Raw genomic sequence first — 23239 nt, forward strand, 5'->3', positions numbered from 1 at the left:
AAAGTCATTTTATGGGAGAGCATGCAGCATCTGCCAGGAGACGGGTTGGGAGTACTTGCTTCTACACCCTGTTCTGCTAAACATTACCCACCTCACTGTTTCTGCGTACAGGTTGTGGCTAAAGTCAAAGGCTTGCTGGTGTTTAAACCTGGCTCAGGACTCTTCCTTACACAACATTAGGGTGAACATGTTAGAAAGGCCATTGATGTAGAGCCCCACCTAGCTGGCTGAAACCTGCTGCCAATCAGCACTCTCAGATCTGCACCCCCGATTAGTTCATCCAAATGTTGGCTTCCATTCCCTTGTCCCACACTTTCCCAGCAGGCCTCCCTGAGCTTTTCTGCTTGACCCCAACTGCTGTTTCTTTCTCCAGTTTGCAGGATGAGCTTGTGTAGCTCCACGCCGGTGTCTTGACCTGTCCCTCTCAGGTTCCCCACACCCTCCAGATGGGTGGGAAGGAGCGGCTGTATGTCAGAACCTGCTGGGGCTCTGAGTTCTGCAAACCGCAGATTCCAAAGTTACTAGGACAGCTGGCCAGAGGCCAAGAAGAGAAACCAAACAGGAGTTAATTACTCAGCTATCCCTGGGCTTCGTTTAACTGTTCCCCCTAAAACAATAAATAGCCGAATGTTAGATTAAGTAGGAAACACCTGTCAAGCCTATAATGAAAGCAAATTAAATTATAATCTGGCAAGTCCATCCTCATCATGATCTTAAGACGTAATTGATGAATCCATTCACAAACTCTTCCTGGGCTAGGCGGGGACAGCAGGCTAGCTCTTCCTGGACTGCTCTAGGACAGCAGGCTACCTCTTCCTGGGCTTCCCTGGGGTAGCAGGCTATCTCTGGAGAGGGTCAGGTCTTATGGAGAGCTCCCGACAGGTTGAGAAGCAAGTGGCAGGCCATTGCAGCCTGAGGTGACGGCAACTTAAATGCTAGTCTGTGGAAAGCCCTGTGGGTGCAGAGGCAGGATTCCGGCACTCTCAGGCCACGACAGTGTGTGTGAATGAGGTGGAGGTAGGAAGATGGACACGGAGGATCCTCGGAGGGGAAGAAACAGGACAGTCACTCTGACACCCATCTGAGTTGTGCTGTCATGATAGACGTTGTGAAAGTCCAGTATTGTGTGCCAGCAGCTGTCAAACGCTGCAGGATGGACTGAGCGCCCCCTTCAACACACACACACACACACACACACGCACGCACGCACGCACATGCACGCACGTTCTTCTTTGTTCAATTCTGGGTTTCGTGAAGTTAGCATACACATGCTCATGTTGTTTCTAAGTGGACAGGAATGGACCATTATGATTAGCAAGTCTGGTATTTCAGGAAGGGAGGGACCATAACATAACCAAAGTAAACATGAATAAATTTAAGCCCTGTTAACAAGATTATAAGTTAGTTGTAACTATCCGAGTACTCTTAAAAATAATTCACCTTTCAATTTTTTATTAGTTTATTTGTGCAGATGCTGGAACCAAGCTAGCTGAGTCTACCATTCTGAGCAAGCAGATGATAGCCTCCGTGCCTGGGGTAAGTCCTGGCCAAGTTTATGGCCCGCGTTTTCTTACTTCAGCGAACAGTGTTTAGGAATGTAGGCTTTAAGACTGGGACCCAAGTTTGAGGCCTGGCATTTACTAGTGGTGACTCTAGGGTCAAGTCACTTAAACTGTGGCTCCCTGCTTTTCTGTCACCCATGAATGAGATGCAGCAGGGTCTCGTGTATGTTGAGAACTGACTGGGATAATGCAGCTAAACATTGTGCAGAGTAAATGCTGGTTATTAATGCTGCGCGTGCTGGCTTATACAAGCGAAAGACCAGCAGGGGCTTCATAGAACCCTCCCCAAAACAAAGCAATGAATGTTGACAAACATAGCAGCTGGGCCGTTTATTTTCAGTTATGCTGCTTTTGTAACTGAGATGCAGCTGAGATCATCATTCTTAAAACTGAGTCCATACTTCAGACTCTTTCTTTAGGATAGGTTCATGGGAGGAGAATTACTGCACCATTTATAAAGAGCTTTTAACAGTTGTCAGTATAATGTGAGAAGGTTTGTGATCAAATTCCAATTCCTAGGTGCTCAGCACCCAGGAATGCATTGTCTCGTGTGACGTTTGCATGGGCATCCCAAGTAGTCAGGGGATGGCAACACTTGAGAGGTGGGCTTCTCTGTCCTTTGGCCCTCTGGAATCGACTGGCAAAATTAGGGAAAGAGAACAAGTGCTAACATGGGAGACTCCAGCTCTGTTGTGCTTGCCTCACACAAGGACACACCAGCTACAAGAGAGGATGGGAAATGCGGTCCAGGGATGTGCTGGGGAAGAAGAGGGGACCTGGGCAGCAGCAGCTCTGTGCACACTCTGCCTCGGCTGACTAATTCCTTAGAGGGTTCTATTTGCTACCTACATGATTGACCAAAAATTCACCCCTACTCTGGAAAAGGTTTGTCAGAACTAAAGAAAAGAAGGCCGTCTACCACCACCACCTCCACCACCACCACCATCTCCACCTCCATCACCTCCACCACCACCTCCACCACCATCACCACCTCCACCTCCTCCTCCACCATCACCTCCTCCACCACCACCTCCACCACCACCTCCTCCACCACCTCCTCCACCACCATCTCCACTACCATCACCTCCTCCACCACCACCTCCACCACCATCACCACCTCCACCTCCTCCTCCACCATCACCTCCTCCACCACCACCTCCACCACCACCTCCTCCACCACCTCCTCCACCACCATCTCCACTACCATCACCTCCTCCACCACCACCTCCACCACCATCACCACCTCCACCTCCTCCTCCACCATCACCTCCTCCACCACCACCTCCACCACCACCTCCTCCACCACCTCCTCCACCACCATCTCCACTACCATCACCTCCTCCACCACCACCTCCACCACCATCACCACCTCCACCTCCTCCTCCACCATCACCTCCTCCACCACCACCTCCACCACCACCTCCTCCACCACCTCCTCCACCACNCAGCCTCAGAATCCTCCTTAACACAGTGACTCCAACACCACCATCACTGCCAACACCACCACCACCTCCACCTCCACCACTACCTCCACCACCACCTCCACCACCACCACCACCACCACCACCACCTCCACCACCACCTCCACCACCACCTCCATCACCACCTCCATCACCACCTCCACCACCAAGGCAGCAGTCGCAGGGCCCTGCTCCAGAGCCTCCAGTGACACAAACCAGGCCATTCAAAAGACATCTTATTAAAGTTTTATTTTTATTATTTTATGTATTTGAGTGTTTCACCTGCATGTGCAGCTATGCACCACATGCATACCTGGTCCCCAAGGAGATGGTGAGCCTCTATGTGGGTGCTGGGAATTGAACCCAGATCCTTGGCAAGAAGTGCTCTTGATCTCTGAGCCAACTCTCCAGCCCCAAACGGCATATATTACTTTTACCTGCCACCAGTGAATTATAAATAAATGAATTCAAGTGTAATAAAAAATAAAAAATGTCCAAAACTATAAAAGTAAATGGCTAATCAGCAGGATTTTGCTCTTTCTCTTAAAAAAAAAAAGAACTTTAAGGTTTGACTGACATGTAGGAGGCTGTAGATCTGTGATGTAGGAAATGTGACAGACTTGGAGATGAGCTGACACCTGTGGAGCCATCACCTCTACACGATCTCACCATGAGAACACTTTACATAAGCTCAACCCTCAGTGTGAAGTTTTAAGCACACACCAGCGTTGCCAGCTGTAGGCTGGTGGCACTCTATCAGAACCTGTCCCCATTGGCAAAGGCACCTGGTTACTAAACTGACTGATCACGGTGAAGCGGAGGTGACATTCTTACAAGCTCCTGGTGGGAGTGAAGCCAACCTTGGGGAAGCCAGCTTGACAATTTACTTCTAGAAACGTGTTTGAGAAAACAAAGGGGCCGTGGATATCTTATAATCAAGTATAATTTCTGATGTGCCATTAAAATAACAAAAATGGGAAACAAGGGGATGCCCAGCATCGGCCTGTTGTTTAGTTGACGTCACCCAGAAGGCAGGCTGCTGTGTGGATGTCAGGCAGAGACTCCAAGAATGCTGCCCCATCAGGAGACACGGGGGATGCTCTGGTGCACTTAACTGGAGGGCTACCTAGCTAAGGCCCTGTCAGTGTTCCCACAGGTCCGTGTCTGTTGGGTGCCCTCAGCAGAGTCCCAGGGAGGAAATGCGAGCAGTGACTGTCTCAGAGAAGAAAGGCAGGGTCTAGGATTAGGGGTTTTAAATCGTTCTTTTTAATGCTTGGCATTTGCCACTTCCCGCCATGAAATCATGCCGCTTTTATAGTATAAGAAATGTGGCTGTTAAGTCCGATGGGTTTTGAAGAGCTGGGTGTGATTGATTTCAGCTCACATGCTCTTGAGGTTAGTGAGAGCCCAGCGCCTTTGTCACCAGTTTCCTGTCAGACAGAGCACAGCCTCTCGTCCCTCTCTTCCTGGTGACACATCCACGTCTTACAAAGCAGGGATTGAAAATTGCCAGCTTGTGCCTTTGAAGTATAGGTGGCTCCCCGGGATTTTCCCGAGCCTAAGGTGGGTTTTAAGGCTGGATGTAGTCGCTCCCACTGGAACAAGCTAACCATGCAGTGGTAAATATTGAATGATGTCCCGGTGATTCTTTTCAGTGGCATTTGCCGAGTTGAAGTGCTATAAAATATTCCCCATGAAAGATACAGATCCCTTTCAGGAAATTCAAGAGCGGAGTCTCCGCTCTCCCTCGCGTGATACACGAAAGGTCAGAGAGAGTGGAATAAATTGAGGGTGGGGGACCCTGTTTTTGCATTACAGGATTCATATTGCAAATGCGGAGCACAATGCCCTTTTATAATTCCTTTGCTGGATTTGAATTAAAGGGAGAAAACCTTGGAACATGTGAGACGCTTGGAAAGCACTGACAGACTGGCCACTGACCTTATTTCACTGTTTGTTATCCTGTCAGAGGAACTGACAAGCGGAACATTCTAGAAGAGAGGGGAGGTGATACAGTTCAGCGCTGTGCAGATTTACATGAATATGGGGGAAATGCAAGTCTCTGGGTGAGCTAGTTAAGTCTGTAATGTTCCAGATTTTCCTAAAGGAAGCCCAGAGAGGCCGTTAGCACGGTATTCACAGGGCTTCAAAGACGGCCTGCCTTTGATCCGCATTATGCGGCTGACATGTGGGTTCTCTCACAGGCGCAGCTTTGATGCAGCAAGCCTGTCCGTCCACTTTCCTCTGTTTCGCTTTGAATCCCAGATTCACGGCACTGCTCCCAGAGAGCAGGTCCCAGCCAGTCCATAACTTACCACACAGAAAGCTTTTTCTTTTCTTGTGAAACGGACCAAACACATTTGAAGTGTGTGAGGGAGGCTCCCATCACACTTCTTTCTTCTAGTTGTCTATCCTAGGAAGAACTCAAAACGAATACAAGTATCTATTTAGTAATATACTGACTGCTTATGAGGTCAAGTCATGACGTGATTTGAAAAGAACTTTTTATTCTGCAAACCCGATATGATATGTGTGCAGGGGAGGTAAAAATGATCATGCTAGTGTTCACTCGATGGTGCATATCTCGTGCACATCCAAGACTTCCCTGGAGGTTCCAGCGGCCCCAGTTAAGTAGACTCTGGTGTTTATGTCAGTTTAAGAGCAAGCAAGCATCACTTCGTTTGCCCGGTGGAAATAGCTATTGGTTTCATTTCTTTGAGGCCTTCCAGTTTCTTTGGTCTCCACCATAAACCTTCAAAACCAGTTTTGTACTTAAGGCAATGGTGGGGCGAGTAAGAGAGAATGAACCGGCTTTAGAGTGAGATTGTGGTGACAGCGAGAAGTGGCGCTGTGGCCGAGCCATGTGCCTGTGTTTCAGTGTGGGACAGCAGCGATGGATTGCATACGGCAGTACGTCAGCGAAGTGCTGGACTTCATGGCAGACATGCACACCCTAACCAAGCTCAAGGTAAGAAGCTGGTGTCCACCTGCTCACCCCTTAGGGTCGCAGAACAGAAGGGTTTTCAGAGAATGAGGGAGATCGCAAGGGAATTAATTTGTGGCTCCCTGCAGAAGCAGCTGCAGCACTGTGGAATGAGCCCATTTCTTGGGGTGTCTGAAGAATTGGAGTCCAGCAGTTTTGCAAAATAGAAAGAGGAAAGGAAAGACCTATGGTGTCAGCATTTTGTGTAGTTTTTAAAATATTTGCTCCATTCTTACAGTGTCCTTATTCAATATTAGCCCTGTTAAAAGTGAGGCTTGAGTGATGTGGTCCCGTTGTCAAGGTCACACTTCTCAGAAGTGCTGACATCAGAGTTGAACCCCAGACTGCTGTGAGCCCCAGTGGATCCCCCTTTCACCCAGCCAGAGTTCTCTCAATATCTCCAGTTCCATTTCCTCCTCTGCTAAGGGAGTCAGCAGGCTCCTCCCTTGTCTCGTGGGCTCAAGATGGATATGAAACAACACAGGAAGACTGTGGCCCTTTGCACACGCACAAACCAGTTATTGTTTGTATCTGCTACCTTCTTTAAGGAAATAATGAAGGGAATAGAACAGAATTCAATTTGTGTATGAAAAAAATACCAGTGCAGGGGTGTAGTAGTGGGGTGAGGGGTGTGATAAGGGGGTGAGGAGTGTGAGGGCGGGGTGAGGGGTGTGGGGGTGGAGTGAGGGGCGTGGTAAGGGGAGTGAGGGGTATGGTAAGGAGGTGAGGGGTGTGGTAAGTAGGCGAGGGGTGTGGTAAGGGGGTGGGGTGAGGGGTGTGGTAAGGAGGTGAGGGGTGTAGGGGCGGGGTGAGGGGTGTGGTAAGGGGGCGGGGTAAGGGGTGGTGATGGGATGAATGACTGATGCAGATGCCTTTGTCTGCCATGGTCCTATCAGGAACCTAAAAGATTAAAATCTAAAATAGTTGAGGAAGGCTCAGGACAAGGGCAGATGGGAAGCCCAGCACTGTCCAGAGAGTGACAAAGCACCAGCCGAGAACGTGGCTTCTTCACTAGGCTCCACCTTAGCGTTCTGCTCAGGCAGCTAGGGTGTTTCTCACTATGGTGATGGGGAGAAGAGCAAAGACAAGGGATAGAAAGTACCACGTCTAAACCCAGCCATTTTAGAGTGAGCATCCCTGTCCTTTAGTCATATGCTGGTCCCCAATCACTGAGTCTGGTCACATGAACTTAAATGACTTTAATACAAGAAGAGGCGGCAACCGTTATCTAAACATTTTGAGCTTGTTTTACAGAAGCTTCTGGGAAAACGTTTACTAACACCAGTGATAGTTGAAAAGATGATAAATCCAACCCTCTGACCGCTAATTCAAGTTAGGGAGCAGATCACAACCCTCAAGCAGCTACAAGGTTTGGGATGGGAGCTTTTAGAGAGGTGCTCAGATAAACTCATGGGAAGAAAAAGTTTAGTAGAACACTAACACTATAGTCAGGCAGACAGACAGACAGACAGACAAAAGCATGGCAGTTGCTCTAATGAAAGTTTAGGACCTAGCACCAAAGAAACATTGCATGGTGGAACCCCTGAAGAGAGGACTCAGAGCCCACATTGCAGAAGTGGGCCACCTCTCTGAGGATGGAGGCACAAGCATACAATGCAACCAGGGTCTCTGATTCCCAGGCAGGAGGCAGGGAAGGAAGGGGTGGGGGTTGTGACCACCAATACCCACTTTGATGTAGTCTCTTCTCCCAGATGAGGGCTCCTGGCTCTGGGAAGTCTGTTAGCTGGGACTCTGGACAATGTCTCATAGGTGACTGTGTCTGTGGAAGGGGACAGCTGCAGAGAACTGTGGCCAGAGTGGTAGCTTCCAACAGTGCTTTCTTAAGTGCCAGTTGGCTTATCCGTGGTCATCGGCTACTAGGAATAGAACCGGCTCTAGAACCTATGTCTCAAGTCCCTGAGCAAAATAAACCTTCAAACTAACTTAGCGAATATCCATTGGGTGTCTGTATCACACCTGCACTGTTGTAGGCATTAGGACTGCACGATGGGCAAACAACAGATACAGACACGGAAGCTGTCCTCGTGCTGCTTAGAGTCTGCTAGGACACCAGATGTGGTGAATATTTCACATAAGCTGAAACAGAACTGTGGCTTTTACAGTTGCTGTAAAGACACAGTAGACAGTAGCATGGACCTGGCCAGGAAGTTCAGGGAAGGCTTTCTAAGGGAAGTGATAATTGAGCTAAACTTGAACAATTCAGCAAAGAGGAGCGATGTTTCAGATGGAGGAGTGGGGGTGGGACAGCAGAGCTGACGCAACAGAGCCCAGAATGGAGGAAGGGGGATGATGCCGAGGCCTGGACAGTAGGCACTCTGACTCTATAGGCCACAGGTTGGTCCCATTGGCCCCATCCTGCCTCACTCCCATCCCCAGCTCTTAGCCTAAGAACAGAGGGAAACCATTTAAGAAGTTAAGTGGGTTGTATGCCCAGAGTGCTACCGGGTGCTATGGGAACAACCTGACCTTCGAAGTGTCCTTGGACTTTACAGAGCCACATGAAGACATGCTCCCAGCCTCTGCATGAGGACACCTTCGGTGGTCATCTCAAAGTTGGCCTGGCTCAGATTGCAGCTATGGAAATCTCCCGGGGCAACCACAGAGACAACAAGGCTGTGGTCCGCTATCTGCCTTGGCTCTACCACCCTCCTTCCGCCATGCAGCAAGGGTGAGACTCTTCTTACCTTTTAAAGGGGAGGGGACTGGAGAGAGAGCCCCATGAAGAAGAGCACTGGCTGCTTTTCCACAGGACCTGGATTCGATTCCCAGCACACACATGGCGGCACACAGCTTTCTGTAACTCCAGTCCCGGGAGATCTGACACCCTCTTCTGGCTTTTGTGTGCCCTGCACATACATAGTGTACAGACACACGTGGAGGCAAAGCACCCACACACAAAGAATACATTTAAATGGTGGTGGAGCGGGGGCAATGAGCAGAAGCGCCCCTGAATCCCTGGGGTTTAGCTGGAGCTCATGGCTGTGGGGAGATCTGTGGGAGTGCTCTGTGCCCCTTTCCCCCTCGAGAGGATGCCAGGGGAGGACTTCCTGATGAGAAGAAAGAAAGGATTCAGAAAGGGAGACAGCCAGGCTGACTGAAGGATACTGAATCTTGTCCCACCTAAGCTGCTCCTTCCTGAAGGGAAAATCCAGGATTAGAGCAGAAAGCAAGACAAATAGCTAAGACTCTTGCCTCAGCGTTTTGTGTACTTGCCTGTAAGACCACATCCCTTCCTCCAGTAAATGTCCACTGGGCATTGAAGGAAAGAGAAAACATAAAGTCACCCTCCATGCGTCCTTTCTTTCCTGACAGACCTAAAGAATTCATCGAGTGTGTCTCCCACATCCGGCTGCTGTCCTGGCTGCTCCTGGGGTCCCTCACCCATAATGCGGTCTGTCCCAATGCCTCCTCCCCCTGCCTCCCAATACCTCTGGATGCAGGTTCCCACATCGCAGACCACCTTATTGTTATCCTAATTGGATTTCCAGAGCAATCAAAGGTAAGTGATTTCTGCAGGTTCAGACTCAGTGCATTGGAATTGCTAATGGGACCCTTATCAGCCAATTAGTTTCTTCTGAGAAGTGAAGGTGGTTCAGCTCATCCTCCTGCAGCTGCTGGGAAAGAACTCTGCTAATGCCTTCCTTAAAGTTGTTTAAATCCCCAGGCTGTCCTTTTCTCCCCTGAAACTGTTTCCTGGCTTACTTTTATGGAGATAAATTATAGAGTCAAGGATGAGTTAGTTTCTCAGGCATTTTTTGTCTCAAAACAATATAGAGAAATAACAGGTTACACATTCAATAAGAATTCTGTGCTCTGAACCAAGGATGAAGCGGGGGCGGGGGCATGGGATGTATGCCCCATCTCATTCTTTGTGCGCTATTTTTCAACTCAGATCCCTTAGGACACATGAACGCACAGCATGGGAATACGGCTAGCGTGGTGCTCAGAGAAGCACACTGGAATCACCCACAACTGCAGAGACACATAGCGGCCTCAAGGGAATAAAGGAAAACCCAGGCAGATCCAAGTCATGACACTCCAAGTCATCTCCCAGGAGCCAAAGGCCAGTCCCAGAGCTTAGGCAAACTCTAGGAGGTTCCAGGGGGTTTATGAGATGTTGAGATTTAGGCCAGAGCAAGCTCTGTGAGAAAATCAGGGTGCCCACCGAGTGACCCGCATGACACTTACAAAAGGAACTGGTCTACCCAGACCTGTGTTGCATCCTTAAGGAAGGTACTTGTATCTTTGAGCCTTATCCTTGTGTGGCTCAAGGGACTTGACCTGACCGGGCAGTGGGAGGATCAAGAAAAGACAGTTTACACAGAGAAGTTGGGATGGACAGTCAGGACTATCTGATAGAGAAACCTCAACTGCCCAGAAGTGCAGTGTATTTATCATATAGAGTTGGACAGCGGGGCGGGTTATTGCCTACAGCTGAATGAGGAGGTGTGGTTATTAGGTACAGATAAACGACAGAACAGCTATCTGTGTTGTGTACGGGCAGGTTTGTGGTACACAGCTAGACAAAGAGGCCGGCTTAGCTAATCTCATAGGAGCAGTCTCTGCAAGGGGAGCAGTCTTGAGGCTGTCAACATCTGGGACAAGGATGTTGTGCATATACCTGCACACTGAGCAGAAGCTGTCATCCCTCTGAGCCTCACAGCAGGGGGAGGCTTTATCAGTTTCCCATGGGTCTGAAGCTATGTTGCTTGGCATTGCCGTGCCCATGCCAAAAGCACACATCGGCTGAAGACTTCAGTCAGTCAGAATGTCCTTCGCTCCCCATGACCTTTGAGAACTTGAAAAAGTTGTTTAACCTTCCTCAGCTTCAGTTCTTCATCTTATTATTATCCCTGTTTTATAGATGTGGAAACACACTACCACGGCAAAATAGAACGACTGCTTTCCTAACCCAGCTTAGTGTTGAATTAAGAGCGGCAGGGCTGCGTCCCCGGCACCCGGCTGCCCGCATGGCTAGTTTATACCCAGAAATAATTACACGGAAACTGTATTCTTTCAAACACTGCCTGGCCCGGCTAGGTCCAGTTTCTTATTGGCTAGCTCTTACATATTGTTCTAACCCATTTCTAATATTCTGTGTAGCCCACAAGCTGGCTTACCAGGGAGGATCTTAACCTGCGTCTGTCTGGAGCGGGAGAATCATGGCGACTCTCTCACTCAGCTTCTTTTTCCCAGCATTCTCCTCTGTCTACTCCACCTACCTAATTTTCTGTCCTATGAGGGCCGAGGCAGTTTCTTTATTATTAACCAATGAAATCAACAGATAGATACAAGACCCACCTCCATCAGCTTAGGGATGCAAATGTCAGTCTCCTAAAAGGATGAGGCAGTGGGTAGATTTCCTCTGCAAATTTAGGTGTATCCTCCTGGAAAAGAGGCTCCAAGCACACTTGCACTGGCAGAGAGGAGCCAATTCGAGGAACCAGGAGTCTGTGTCTGTGCTCACGCCTCTGTGCTTCTGTGCTCCTGGGCACGGCCACCTGCTGTGAGCACAGAGCAACACACATCCTCTTCCTTTCCAGACCTGTGTGCTCCACATGTGCTCCCTCTTCCATGCTTTCATCTTTGCTCAGCTCTGGACGGTGTACTGCGAACAAAGTGCCGTGGCGACAAACGTCCAGAATCAGAATGAGTTCAGCTTCACAGCAATACTAACAGCACTGGAATTTTGGAGTAGGGTGACACCCAGCATCCTTCAGCTGATGGCTCACAACAAAGTGGTGAGTTCGTGAAGAGCCTTCTGAGCTACACAAAGAAAAAGAAAAAGAAAAAAAATCAAAATATCTAAGCCACTCCTAGTCATAAGCCCACAAATACGTATGCAACACAATAATTTGTGTGTGTTAAGTGTTATTTAGCCATGCCTTTATAGCAAAGAATCATATTGTAGGTCATGATATTTAAAAAACAACCAAATACAAAACAAACAAATTTTAGCTCTTCTACCTAGAGCTAAATGAACTCCATGTGAGATTTCTACCATTAAGATGGTATAAAGACAAACAATTAGGAAAAAACCCATGTCAGGTTTGGATTAAAAAACCCTATGTGTAAACTTCTGCCATGAGATAGTCTTTCTGGCATAGTGTGAGAGCAGACTAACTATGGGAGGTCATTCTACCTGAGTCTCAAAGCCAAGAAAGGGTCTGTTCCAGATTACACCAGAAACATCTGGAGAATGCTTAGCCTGTACCCATTTCATTAAACAAACTTGGATGGTCCTCCTGGAACCAGTTGGAGGTGTGTGGGAGCTATTTCTGAGAGATCCTGGGGTTCATTTGGTGTTTGAAGGATTCTCAGCTAAAGGAGCAGCAGCCAGGTTCCATGGGTGCTGGGCAAACACATCCCACCTGGCCACAGAGGTATTCAGACATGTGTCTTCAATGAGGAGTATTTCCTACTAGCATTTTGTTAGGAAGGAGGACTGTGTATTTTTTTTATTGAAACACTCGCATTTCTCTGGAGAAGGAGGTAGCCCAGTTTTACACAGGGAAGGATGTTTGGTTCAGTGAAGGAAGGTTATGCCCATGTCAGGGTTTGGAAACAGTTCCTGGGCCTCAGGAGATGATTGCATTTATTGGGTCAGTCACAGTTGTGAGACCAAACACAAGCTCAGCAATCAGCTGTTATGTTATTCTGGAGACACCAAAACTGGAGCTTTACACGTTATGCTGGAGATTAGCGTGTTCATTCAGTGTCAGCATGCTGGTGTCAGCGCTTTCCTCCTGTCACTCAAATGTTACAAACGAGCATGCCCCAGACATATAATATTACATATGAATTTTAATCTATTTTTTCTGGAAAGTTTATTCAGCCCAGTAAAACATTCTAGTAATTTAATTTAAAATCCATCCCTAAGGATTTCCAAGGAGGGACACAATCTTGTCTGAACTGGTGCAAGTATGGCTATCTCCGCCCCAGGGGTTCAGACCTGCGAGGCAGATCTGTAGTATACTGAGCCACTCCCTGGGAGACATTCCTGTGAGTGGAGAACGGATCAAGATGGAGAAAGAGATCGACCCTGAAGGTCCTGAGGGTGATGCTGATGCCGCCCGCGGGTCTTCCAGTGGGAGTCATGGTGCCCTGTAAGTCAGCCACCCTTGGGCTTCAGCAGCATCTGCTGAGGGAGGAAGCCTTCGGCTCTTCGCAAAGTCTGTTTCTGGTGCCAGGTTTTGGAGGTGAATGGAAGCCTCTCTGGGTCTCCAGGCATTAGGCATGAAGACCTCCTGGATGCAGGGCACCAGTCCTCTGTGGCTGATCACAGGTTTACAGGGTTTCTAGTTCCCCGGGAGTGGGACTGACTTTGATGTTTGTTGTTTCAGATGGTAGAAATGGTGTGTCTCCATGTGATTAGCTTAATGGAGGCATTGCAAGAATGCAATTCAACCATTTTTGTCAAGGTAGGAACAACTTACGATATTTATAGATCATTTTATATTGCTAAAATAAATATAGATATGTTTTGAATGTATGATCTAAAGAGGGAAACAGAATGGGTTCAGTTTAAACATGTACAGTTGGGGCTGGAGAATATGGCTTCACAACACTTTACCAAGTGGCTATCATGCCCTGTCTGGTCTCGCTGTACGTTGTGATGCATTCTTCCATATCAGAGCATGGCTGCGCGTAATTCAGGAGTTAAAATAGACAGGGGAACACTGCTTTGGAAACAGACCTATGACCATGCAATCCAGGTGGTGGTGCCTCACTTGGCAAAAGCCACCCAGAAAACCAAAGAAGTGACTGTGCAGTTGCTTGACTTGCCAACTGCTGCTCTCCCTGACATCGTTTAGTCTCGTGTGTTGATATTTTAAGTACATGAAAAGTAAGTGTACAAGAGGATAATTCAAGCATTTGTCATCTTTCCAGAAGCAGCAGAGTATGATGTCAGATTAAAGAGTGAGGAGGACCTGGTGAGAGTGTGTCTGTTAGGTTCACTTTAGCTGCAAAGAGCATTCTAGTTCCTCCATGGCACTTAATAGAGTAAAACTTTTATTAGTGTATAGCAGTTATCATCATAGCAGTCCGTACATGCCTATGTTATATGGCGTAGCCAGTTCTATCAGTAGTTATTTTGGGAGTTGGGTGTTAGTATCTTGCTGTGGTTTAAATTGTATTTCTCTGCTGACAGATGATGCTGATGTCTTTTCATTTGCATGTTTGCTATGTGTGTATCTGCTTGGTGAAGTGTCTGTTAATTATCTGCCTATATTTCATTGGGTTGAGGTTTGTTTGTTTGTTTTCATTATTGAGTTGAGAGATGCAAAACCTTGGTCAGAAAGTGGTCTCAAGGATTTTTTTCCTTTTATTGTCTAGACAGCATATAAGTTTTTTATTTTGGTAAAGTATCATTAATCAAATGTCTTCTTCCCTCTCCTACTTTTTCTATTTCTCTCTATAGACAGTGTTTTATACAGCCAAGGCTGTGCTTAGACTTACTGTGTACTCAAGGCTGCCTTAGACATGTATACCTAAGGCTGGCCTTAAACTTACTGTTTGTCCAATACTGGCCTTAGACTTATTGCGTACCCAAAGCTGCCTTAGACCTATTGCATGCCCAAGGCTGGTCTTAGACCTACTGCATGCCCAAGGCTGGTCTTAGACCTACTGTGTACCCAATGCTGTCTTAGACGTACTGTGTGCCCAATTCTGGTCTTAGACCTACTGTGTGCCCAAGGCTGGTCTTAGACCTACTATGTGTCCAAGGCTGGTCTTAGACCTACTGTGTGCCCAAGGCTGGTTTTGGACTCCTGATCCTCTCAGTGCTGAGACCACAGGCATGAACCGCCATGTCCAATTCTCATTTTTTTTTCCTTTTATCCTTTTGATGTTGCAATTCTAGAAAGTCTTTGTCTAATCCAAAGTCGTGTAAAGTTCCTTCATTTAATTGTTGTCTTCCTTCTTTAAATTAAAAATAGGTGTAAGGTTCTTTCTCTATCCTTCTGCTGATCCTCCTGACTGTGTCGTTTTGGTCTGTCTTCTGATGACTGCTCTCTTCACTTGGGGGTCACTTTCCTATTTCTTTACTTTCCTTGTCTGGTGGATTTTTTTAAATTGAATTCTTGACATTGTGGATTTGGGTGCTGTCTGTTTTTCTATTCATTTGTAGCTTCTTGAGCTCATTCAGTGACATAATTAAATTACTCACAAGTCTTTTAACCTTTCCTAGGCTCGCTCTTTAGATTTGTTAATTGAGCCGGGAGCTTATCTTTCAAAGTACAGCATTTAGAAAGAAATGCAACACTCCTTTCACTTGTAACAATGCTTTCACTTCTAACAGCGCCTTCCATGACTGGTATCTCTTTAGAAGAGTAGCACCATGTGAGATAGCACCCATCTTATGGGTACTTGTTCTGTGATGTAAACACTTCCCACCAGCCAGTGAGCACAACCTCTTCTTGCTCTGTGTGACCAGCCAGGGTTGTTTCCCTGCAGCACTTTGCATCATTTTTCTTCCATTCTGGGTGTTGTTTCTACTGCTGTGCGCTGGCCAGTTTTCAGATGAAGTGCAGGGAGACCCTTTGTGGATCTGTAGTTTGCTGTCTCTGGCTGCAGTTCTTTTTTCTCAGTCTCTGTGCAGCTCTCCCCTCTCCAGTTTGCCCTGCAAACTTCAGCCACGTGGAGGAGCAACTTCATCTTCAGATACTCCACGTTGCCTGTACAGTCAGAATGTCTCTGCAGACCACTGCAGGCTGCCCCTGCAGGCAGACTCTCTGCATGTTCAGAAACTACTCCTGGTTTACCTGAGCCACCAAGCAATCTCCACATTGGACCCTGACTCCAATTTCCATGTCTTTCCTCATCTTCCTTCAACTGTCTCCATCCTAGTTCTGCTTATGGTGAATGGGTTGTCACTCTGCCCCTCTCTGGGAGGCATTCTGAATTTAGAATAAGGCCCAAATCCCCTAATGGGATATCTAAGGTCGTCTGTGCGTTCATGGAGGTTTGCTTGGCCTTTGTTTTCTAAACCTCTTTTCCATGACTTTATCCTAAGAATCTTTCCCCTGGGCACCCACGAGCCCCTCCCATCCCTTATTGCTTTGCACACTCACACAGCATCCATGCTTTGTCCCTTTGCCAAGCACTTTGTACCCTTTGTCAGGGCCACCATGGTGAGAACCTAGGCTGGGCGACTTAAATATCAGAAGTGTTTGCTTCCTCAGTTCTGGAGACTGGAGGGCTGAGAACAAGGTACCAGCGGGGCTGGCTCTTCCTGGGGACAGAGAGGGCATCTTCCTGCCTCTCTCCCAGCCTTCGGCAGATCTTTGGCATCCCTTGGCTTGCGGCCCTCTGCTTCCATCTCTTCATAGTGTTCTTCCTGTGTATCTGTGTCCAGTCTCTCCTCTTCATAAGGATGCCAGCTGTGTTGGCCTGTGTGACCCCATCTTAACTGACTACATCCTCAACAGTATCATTTCCAGATAAGGCCACATTCTGAGCCACTGCAGGCTAAAACAGCAATGCAGATTTTGTGGAAATACGATTTAACCTGTAACAGCCCGACTGCTGTGTTGGAGTGACAGGAGGAGCAGAGTGAAGTGTCACAATGCCTATCTGTGTATGAAGGCACCAACATTCCCAAGCCTACTGGATTGTCATCTCTTGCCCCATTTGCATGTTACCAATGAGAGTTGGGTGGACACGTCAGAAAATGGACGTTATGTCCTGCCCCTGACTTCCGGATTTACGAGGCTATGAACATTTACTCACATTTTAATGGACTGAAGTGTGACCAAGAGGTCAAAGTGGACAGTAGGGAGCTGCTGTGGAGACAGCATGGAGTTGCATGACCCCCCCCCCCCCAAGGAAGGGACACTTCAGAGCACAGCAGAAAGGAATGCTGTGGGCACCTTAACATTCCCAGCTCCACCTTGCCTTCTCAACTCTCTCCAGGGCTTTCCTGTTACCTGCCCCGGCCCCTCATACACCCCTCCTGCTCTCCTCCCTGCACACTCCTGGGAGCTGTGTGTGGGTCTAGTCTTACTTCCCACTCCAAATCAGGCTCCTCCAGGGCTCTCTTTTTCCTGCTGTGGACACACTCTGTACCTTATGGTATTGTGCACACCGTCCTAGGGTACTCTTATGTAGGCAAATCTAGTCGCCCTTTCTCCCAGAGCTGTGGCACTAAAGATCCTGACAAGGAAATCCCATTTCAAGAAAGTGGGGATTTAATTAAATAAATACACATTTCATTTCCCATGCTCGGTAGCTTTCAAGAGACCATCAGTCATTTACTCTAAATTGTGTGTTTTAAGCGTTTACTGGGTGCTTCTTAGCCTCCAGATGTTGCCATCTCTGACACCGCTGATAGCAGCTGCTCTGTGGCAGACACAATCTCTTGTGTTGCTGAGTGTTCGGTGCAGCCTGTGTGGCAGACACAATCTCTTGTGGTGCTGAGTGTGCTCGGTGCAGCCTGTGTGGCAGACACAATCTCTTGTGGTGCTGAGTGTGCTCGGTGCAGCCTGTGTGGCAGACACAATCTCTTGTGGTGCTGAGTGTGCTCGGTGCAGCCTGTGTGGCAGACACAATCTCTTGTGGTGCTGAGTGTGCTCGGTGCAGCCTGTGTTCCTGTGCGCTAATGGAAGCATATGTGGGGGAGTGGGAGACAGCAATAACTGGCCTCCTGTCTCTCTCCATACAGCTGATCCCTATGTGGTTGCCAATGATTCAGTCAAACACCAAGGTAAGCCATCCCCTGGGCTGCCTGGAGCTCTGCTTCCTCCAGAGCCCCTCAGCGCATCTGTAAGGGGACACTGCTACTCCCTTGGCTATAGAGAAAGAACAGTTTTGGCCTACTCAGGTCTCATGGGCTGATAATACTGGAGACCTGTGGTAGGTAAGGGGCCTGCAGAGGGCATCACTAGGAGCCCTGGTCCCACTGCTCACTGTGGATGAAGATGCAGGGGTGGAAGAGCTCTACACTAGGTCTGAGCAGGTTCAGCCCATCCACGACAAACTCTGTTTAAGGAGGATAACCATGGAGTCTGGTCCAAGCACACTTGGTGATGTCATCTGATAAACCAAATTGATTTTTTTCTGGGATGGAGAGAATTCCAGCAAGAAAGGATAGCACTGAATGAATGGCAGAATTAGACTAGAAAGAACCCACTTTCTTTATTTTACATATGTGGAAATTTAAAACCATAAAAAACAGTGTCTTGGATAGGGTCCCAAATCCTGGAAGGGGGTCCCCAAGTGAATGTACTTCCCAATTCCACGTCTCACTGGTGGTGACACTTTGACATATACACCTTAGTGACAAATATAGTGGAACTTGGCAATTAACTGCAGAGCCAAACAAAAATGCACCATCCACAACTGGTGTCTGTCTATCGCCCCTGGATTGTGGGGGAGGGGAAGAGGGCAGCCACATTCTTGCTGGTTCTCCTTCCCCAGGATGGGAAGCCATTACTGATGGAAGGAGAGGGGTGTGGACTCAAGACCCCTGGGCCATCAAAAGCCAGCAGGGCAACTGCTAGCAGCCTTTGCATCCTGACTAGCTAGTGGTGGCCAGCAGGGCAGGGACTTAGGGACCATTAGAACCTACTTCAGTTCCAGTTTTTATGATCAAAATGAGCCACTAGCCCTCCTGCCTGAGGCATTCTAAACTGCCAGTCCCACAGGTCATCTGATTTGTGGCAATCTGTGGCAATTTCACCAAGTACCAAGGACTGGCCAGGAGGGCTTGGTGAGGAGCCGGGAAGGGAGGCATTTGTCATGACCTCTCAGTGTTAACTGTCATAGACACAGAAAGACCCTTATAATATAAATATGTACTGAGCACCTGCAATGGGTCAGCTCACCTTCTAGAAAATCTGTTAACTCACTTGTCTTATGGAGTCCCTGAAATAAATATGTCCCCACCTTACCTGGGACAAAAACTTACCAGACCCTGTCCCACAGCTTCCCTGGGGGACTGGAATTTGAAATAGGAACCTTCCTTTAGAGAGACGAGTGCTAACGACTGTACCAGGCCGCTGTGCTGAATATGAGCGGCTGCTCAGGACCAGGTGCTGGGCAGCAGCTCCATGTTCCTGTCGCAGTGAGGGAACATGAGCTCGTCATTCTCTGGGTGGAGTCGGGCCAGGATAACTGTAGCAGCACAGAGCAGGCTCACACTGCCCCTATTCCCCTCCACCCCAGCACTGTCAGATCTGAAGGCTTTTCTCAGGCCAGGTCTGCGTTCTACCTGCTGACCAGCCGCCATGCCCATCCCTACCTGACTCACCCACTCAGTGGGAAGAACTGAACGGTCCCCCTTTCTCAACAGCACTTATCCGCCGGCCTCCAGCTTCGTCTCCAGGCCATCCAGAACAACGTGAACCACCACAGCCTAAGGACGCTGCCCGGCTCGGGCCAGAGCAGTGCTAGCCTAGCTGCCCTCCGCAAATGGCTGCAGTGCACTCAGTTCAAGATGGCCCAGGTGGAGATCCAGTCCTCGGAAGCAGCCTCTCAATTCTATCCTCTATGAGTGGACTCCTGGCTCCAGCGTCAACACTCTGGCTTAGCAATAATGGGTATAAAAACAAACAATTTGATCCAGGCAGGTTGGGGAACACTGGTACTGTACAGTCTCTTTCTAGTTTAGTATCAAGACGTGCAAGGCCGGACAGGGCCGCAAACGAAGCTTTCTTGCTACACGTATTTCTGATGACTCCTTGGGCTATCTGATTAAGTGTTTCCTTACATTATTTTTTAAGAAAAAAAAACCAAATCATTTTTCTTTATCTAACTTCTATTTTTTTTAAGAAAAAATAAAAAAAAAACAGACTGGTGGGTACTCACAGAAAAGTTGTATAAAGCCCCCTGTTGCTATTTTTGATGATAGAGAATAAATAGGGTTTTTGAAACCTTTGTAGTGTTTTTTCTTAAAACTCTACTCTTGGCAATGCAATAAAGCAAAACAAAAACAAAAAAAAGTCACCAGAATCCAGTGACACCTGACCGAAGCTTTTTGCCATTTGTCCTTATCCTGGGAAGAGGCAGCTTGCTAGGAACATTACGAAGTGCACTTAGGAATTAGACGGTTAATCTGTGCCAATATTTTTTATCTTAATATACTTTCCAATACTGTCTGGTAAGTCATTTTATTATTATTATTGTTATTATTATTGGTTTTTGTGGGACTTGAGACAGGGTTTCTCTGTGTAGCCCTGGCTTTCCTGGATCTAGCTCTTGTAGACCAGGCTGGCCTCGAACTCATGGAGATCCTCCTGCCTCTGCCTCCTGAGTGCTGGGATAAAAGGCATGAGTCACCATGCCCAGTTTAGTCTTACTGTTTTTAAAACTAATTTTTCAACTCATTAGTTCCTGGATGTGTTTTCCTCTAAGTTTTATGGTAACTTTTTTAGATTTGTGAGTAATGGATTTTATGCTTTTGTTAACACTTGGATAGGGCTCCATTCCAAACTGTAGACTGCGCAGGGGACCAGAGGAGTCCCCGCACTGGCACAGAGCACCACCCCTGGAGTTACTTTTCAGGAAGTGGAATTTTAATCGTGGAAGAGCCCCGAGGTGTGTGTGTAGTCACACCTCAGCAGTTGACCGCATTCCCGGAGCAGCTTCTCTTCTCTGCCTTCAATGCACTGACGGAGAAGGCGGAATAGACACTGAAGCTGTAAGCTGACAGATGGTTCGATGCATTTTTACTATCTTTCTGAGCCTGGGGGTTTTTAAAACTCAGCCTCCAGTGCTAGCATTTAGTTCCTGACAACCATCTCTTCAGGGCTTTTGCAGCTCCTCACTTCCTCTACGGCTGCAATTACTCCTTAAGACAAGGGCTTCCCTCCTTATCTGCTCCACTTTCTGGTGAGGACCGTGAATGCACAAGATAATATCCCCCTTTAAAAGGAGTTGGTTAGCAAGAGCCTCTTTTCTTCTGGGAAGTCTGAAGCATTTCTGGGGGAGATGAGTCCTCAGGTGCAGGTGTGCTCCAGCGAGGACCAGAGGTTGGTGCTTCTGAGAGCCTTTTGTGGCAAGAGTGCCAAAGTGATTCTTTTGTATCAGATCCTCACAAAAGGTCCTCTTGAGCAGTCTGAACCCTCCTCTGCCCCCAGTCGTTCGTGGCTGTGTTTCTGTGAATATTCTGTGCACATACTTGTTTCACTTGTAAACGGTGACAGGCTTGGGGGCATGTGCCATCCCCAGAGTTTGGCACATAGTACGCATTTAATAATATCTGCTGAATTGAATGCTTTGTTTCTTTTCTTTCTTTCTCTCTCTTTTCTTTCTTTCTCTCTCTTTTCTTTCTTTCTCTTTTCTTTCTCTCTCTTTTCTTTCTTTTCTTCTCCTCTTCTTCCTCCTTTTTCTTTTCCTCCTCCTCCTTCTCCTCCTCCTCTTCTTCTTCCTCCTCTTCCTCCTCCTCCTTCTTTTTCTGCCTAGTGGCCTCATCCAGGGCTGAACTGTCACATTCTGTTTCTGTTCAAAGATTCCTAGAACAGGTTATCAGCTGGAGGGGGATGTCCTAACTCCTCTTTCGGGGAATCATTTTGCTGACTCCCCATCCAAGCTCAGCTATAGGCTCCAAGCAATCTAGATGTTAGTAGCCACATCCTACCCATAGACAATGTCAGTTTCTTCTCCAACTTGTCTTTGAACAGGTCTCTGCCCCTACTTCTCCTGCTGTTTGTATCCTCAGTAAGAGCTGGAGATGAACCCTCAAAACTCAGAGTTTGGACCCTGTGGTCTTAATCCCAGTTGCCCCTACTGGCATGCTCCCACACACCTTTCTCCTTGCCCCGGGGGACTATGACAACTTTAATTGCCAGCTTGACACCAACTCTGTCCCTGTGGTCAGTATACTGTCACTTCACTGATTGATAGACATCCATAAATTACCTTGCCTATGCTGTATCCACAGATGCCACTATCTTCCTGGTTCCTTATGTCAGCCATCCAGACTTGAGCTCGGGTACTTAGGAGGAAGGAAGAGATGGGGCATTTTTAACAGGATTGCCCATGGAGGAAAAGCTGTCCGTGTAGGTCAAGGACCAGCAAACTAAAGTTACAGTCTAGATGCCATCTACAGGACATATGCTACCCACAGGCTAGATGTAAGTTGTAGTTCACAGACTAGCTACTGTCCACAGGAAGGTACTGTCCACAGGCCAGATGCTCTCCATGGCCGGTTTGAATGTGATTGGACAAACCATAGCTACACTCTCATGTGGACTGTGGCTACTCTTGTGTTAGCATTGCAGAGCTGGGTTGCAACGGGTACTGTAGGCCAGAAAGCTTCTTAGCGCAGCCACCATGTGGCCCTTCAGAATGTATGCTGACCCTTGTCCCTGGAAAAGGCCACCAAAGAGCACTGGGCTAGAAGCCCATTACCTCAGGAGGCTTGGAATTTCATTATTAGTGTTTCCTCATCTGTCAAATGGGGACAGTGGCACATTCTACCTCACAGGGTTCTTAATGCAAAAAAAAAAAATGATAAAAGGATACAAATTTTAATGAAGCTTAGGGAACTCAGGAAATGATTAGCTTTATTCTTGCTAAAGCTTAGAGAGGCAAAGATGCTCACCCAAGGTCACATCTCCCACGGTACTTACGCTACATGTACCCCACACCAAGTCCAGATGGCAGCCGTGAAAGCAAGGGCAAAATGCCACCTGACCCAGGTGTGGCAAGCACTAGCAGCTTGGAGAAGGTTAAGAAGTCACCCAGTTTTCTTGCCCTTGGAGAAGGATGACACTGGCTTCAGTGTCATCAGGTCACCCTGAATGCCCAAGAGTGTCATGGGCCCAGTCCTTCCTGTACAAAGTGTTCTCAATGATTTGTCATGGCAGGTGTGCCTCTTACTAGTTGGTTAACCTTGGATGAATTATTGTGTCTGGACCTTTGTTTTCTCTCACTGTAAAATGGGTCTTTCCATCAATCCTGGGGTGATGGACAATCCAGCGGGCAGAGGACTGTGATGCTGCTGGGAGCATGGGAATCCAGGGACCCCTGGAGGATGGTTGCTACCCTCCAAAGACACAGAAGAGGACGGCTCACAGCTGCAGGCTTCTTTGGTTTTCCCTTGAACCAGTGCAGCTGAGTCAAGATCTGTAAGACCATGGTTATTTGTCGGCAGTTCCCAGACTCCGCTGTTTGTCATTCCCTTGTAAGCCATCGTTCTGCCACACACTGAGACTTCCAGCCATCTCTTCCCTAAGAGCTTCCTCTAAGGCCAAGTGGTTACAACAGCTTCA

General features: G+C 47.8%; 1 protein-coding gene across 4 annotated transcripts in view; it reads left to right on the top strand.

Annotated features, from left to right (window-relative positions):
• The window catches only part of Unc79 (unc-79 homolog, NALCN channel complex subunit), a 186145-nt gene extending 166444 nt beyond the window's left edge, over positions 1–19701 (top strand). For all 4 annotated transcript variants that reach the window (XM_050151361.1, XM_050151363.1, XM_050151364.1 and 1 more), the window contains 8 exons: positions 1459–1536; positions 5901–5990; positions 8519–8694; positions 9339–9525; positions 11570–11767; positions 13370–13447; positions 17689–17730; positions 19318–19701. In XM_050151361.1, the coding sequence (XP_050007318.1) occupies positions 1459–1536; positions 5901–5990; positions 8519–8694; positions 9339–9525; positions 11570–11767; positions 13370–13447; positions 17689–17730; positions 19318–19518 (1050 nt within the window). In that variant the 3' untranslated portion in view covers positions 19519–19701. The remainder of the gene's footprint in view (positions 1–1458; positions 1537–5900; positions 5991–8518; positions 8695–9338; positions 9526–11569; positions 11768–13369; positions 13448–17688; positions 17731–19317) is intronic.
• Positions 19702–23239: the final 3538 nt, after the last annotated feature.

The sequence above is a fragment of the Alexandromys fortis genome, unplaced genomic scaffold (genome assembly GCF_014885135.2).
Source record: "Alexandromys fortis isolate MF-2015 unplaced genomic scaffold, M_Fortis_MF-2015_v1.1 scaffold_63, whole genome shotgun sequence".
Lineage (NCBI taxonomy): Eukaryota > Metazoa > Chordata > Mammalia > Rodentia > Cricetidae > Alexandromys > Alexandromys fortis.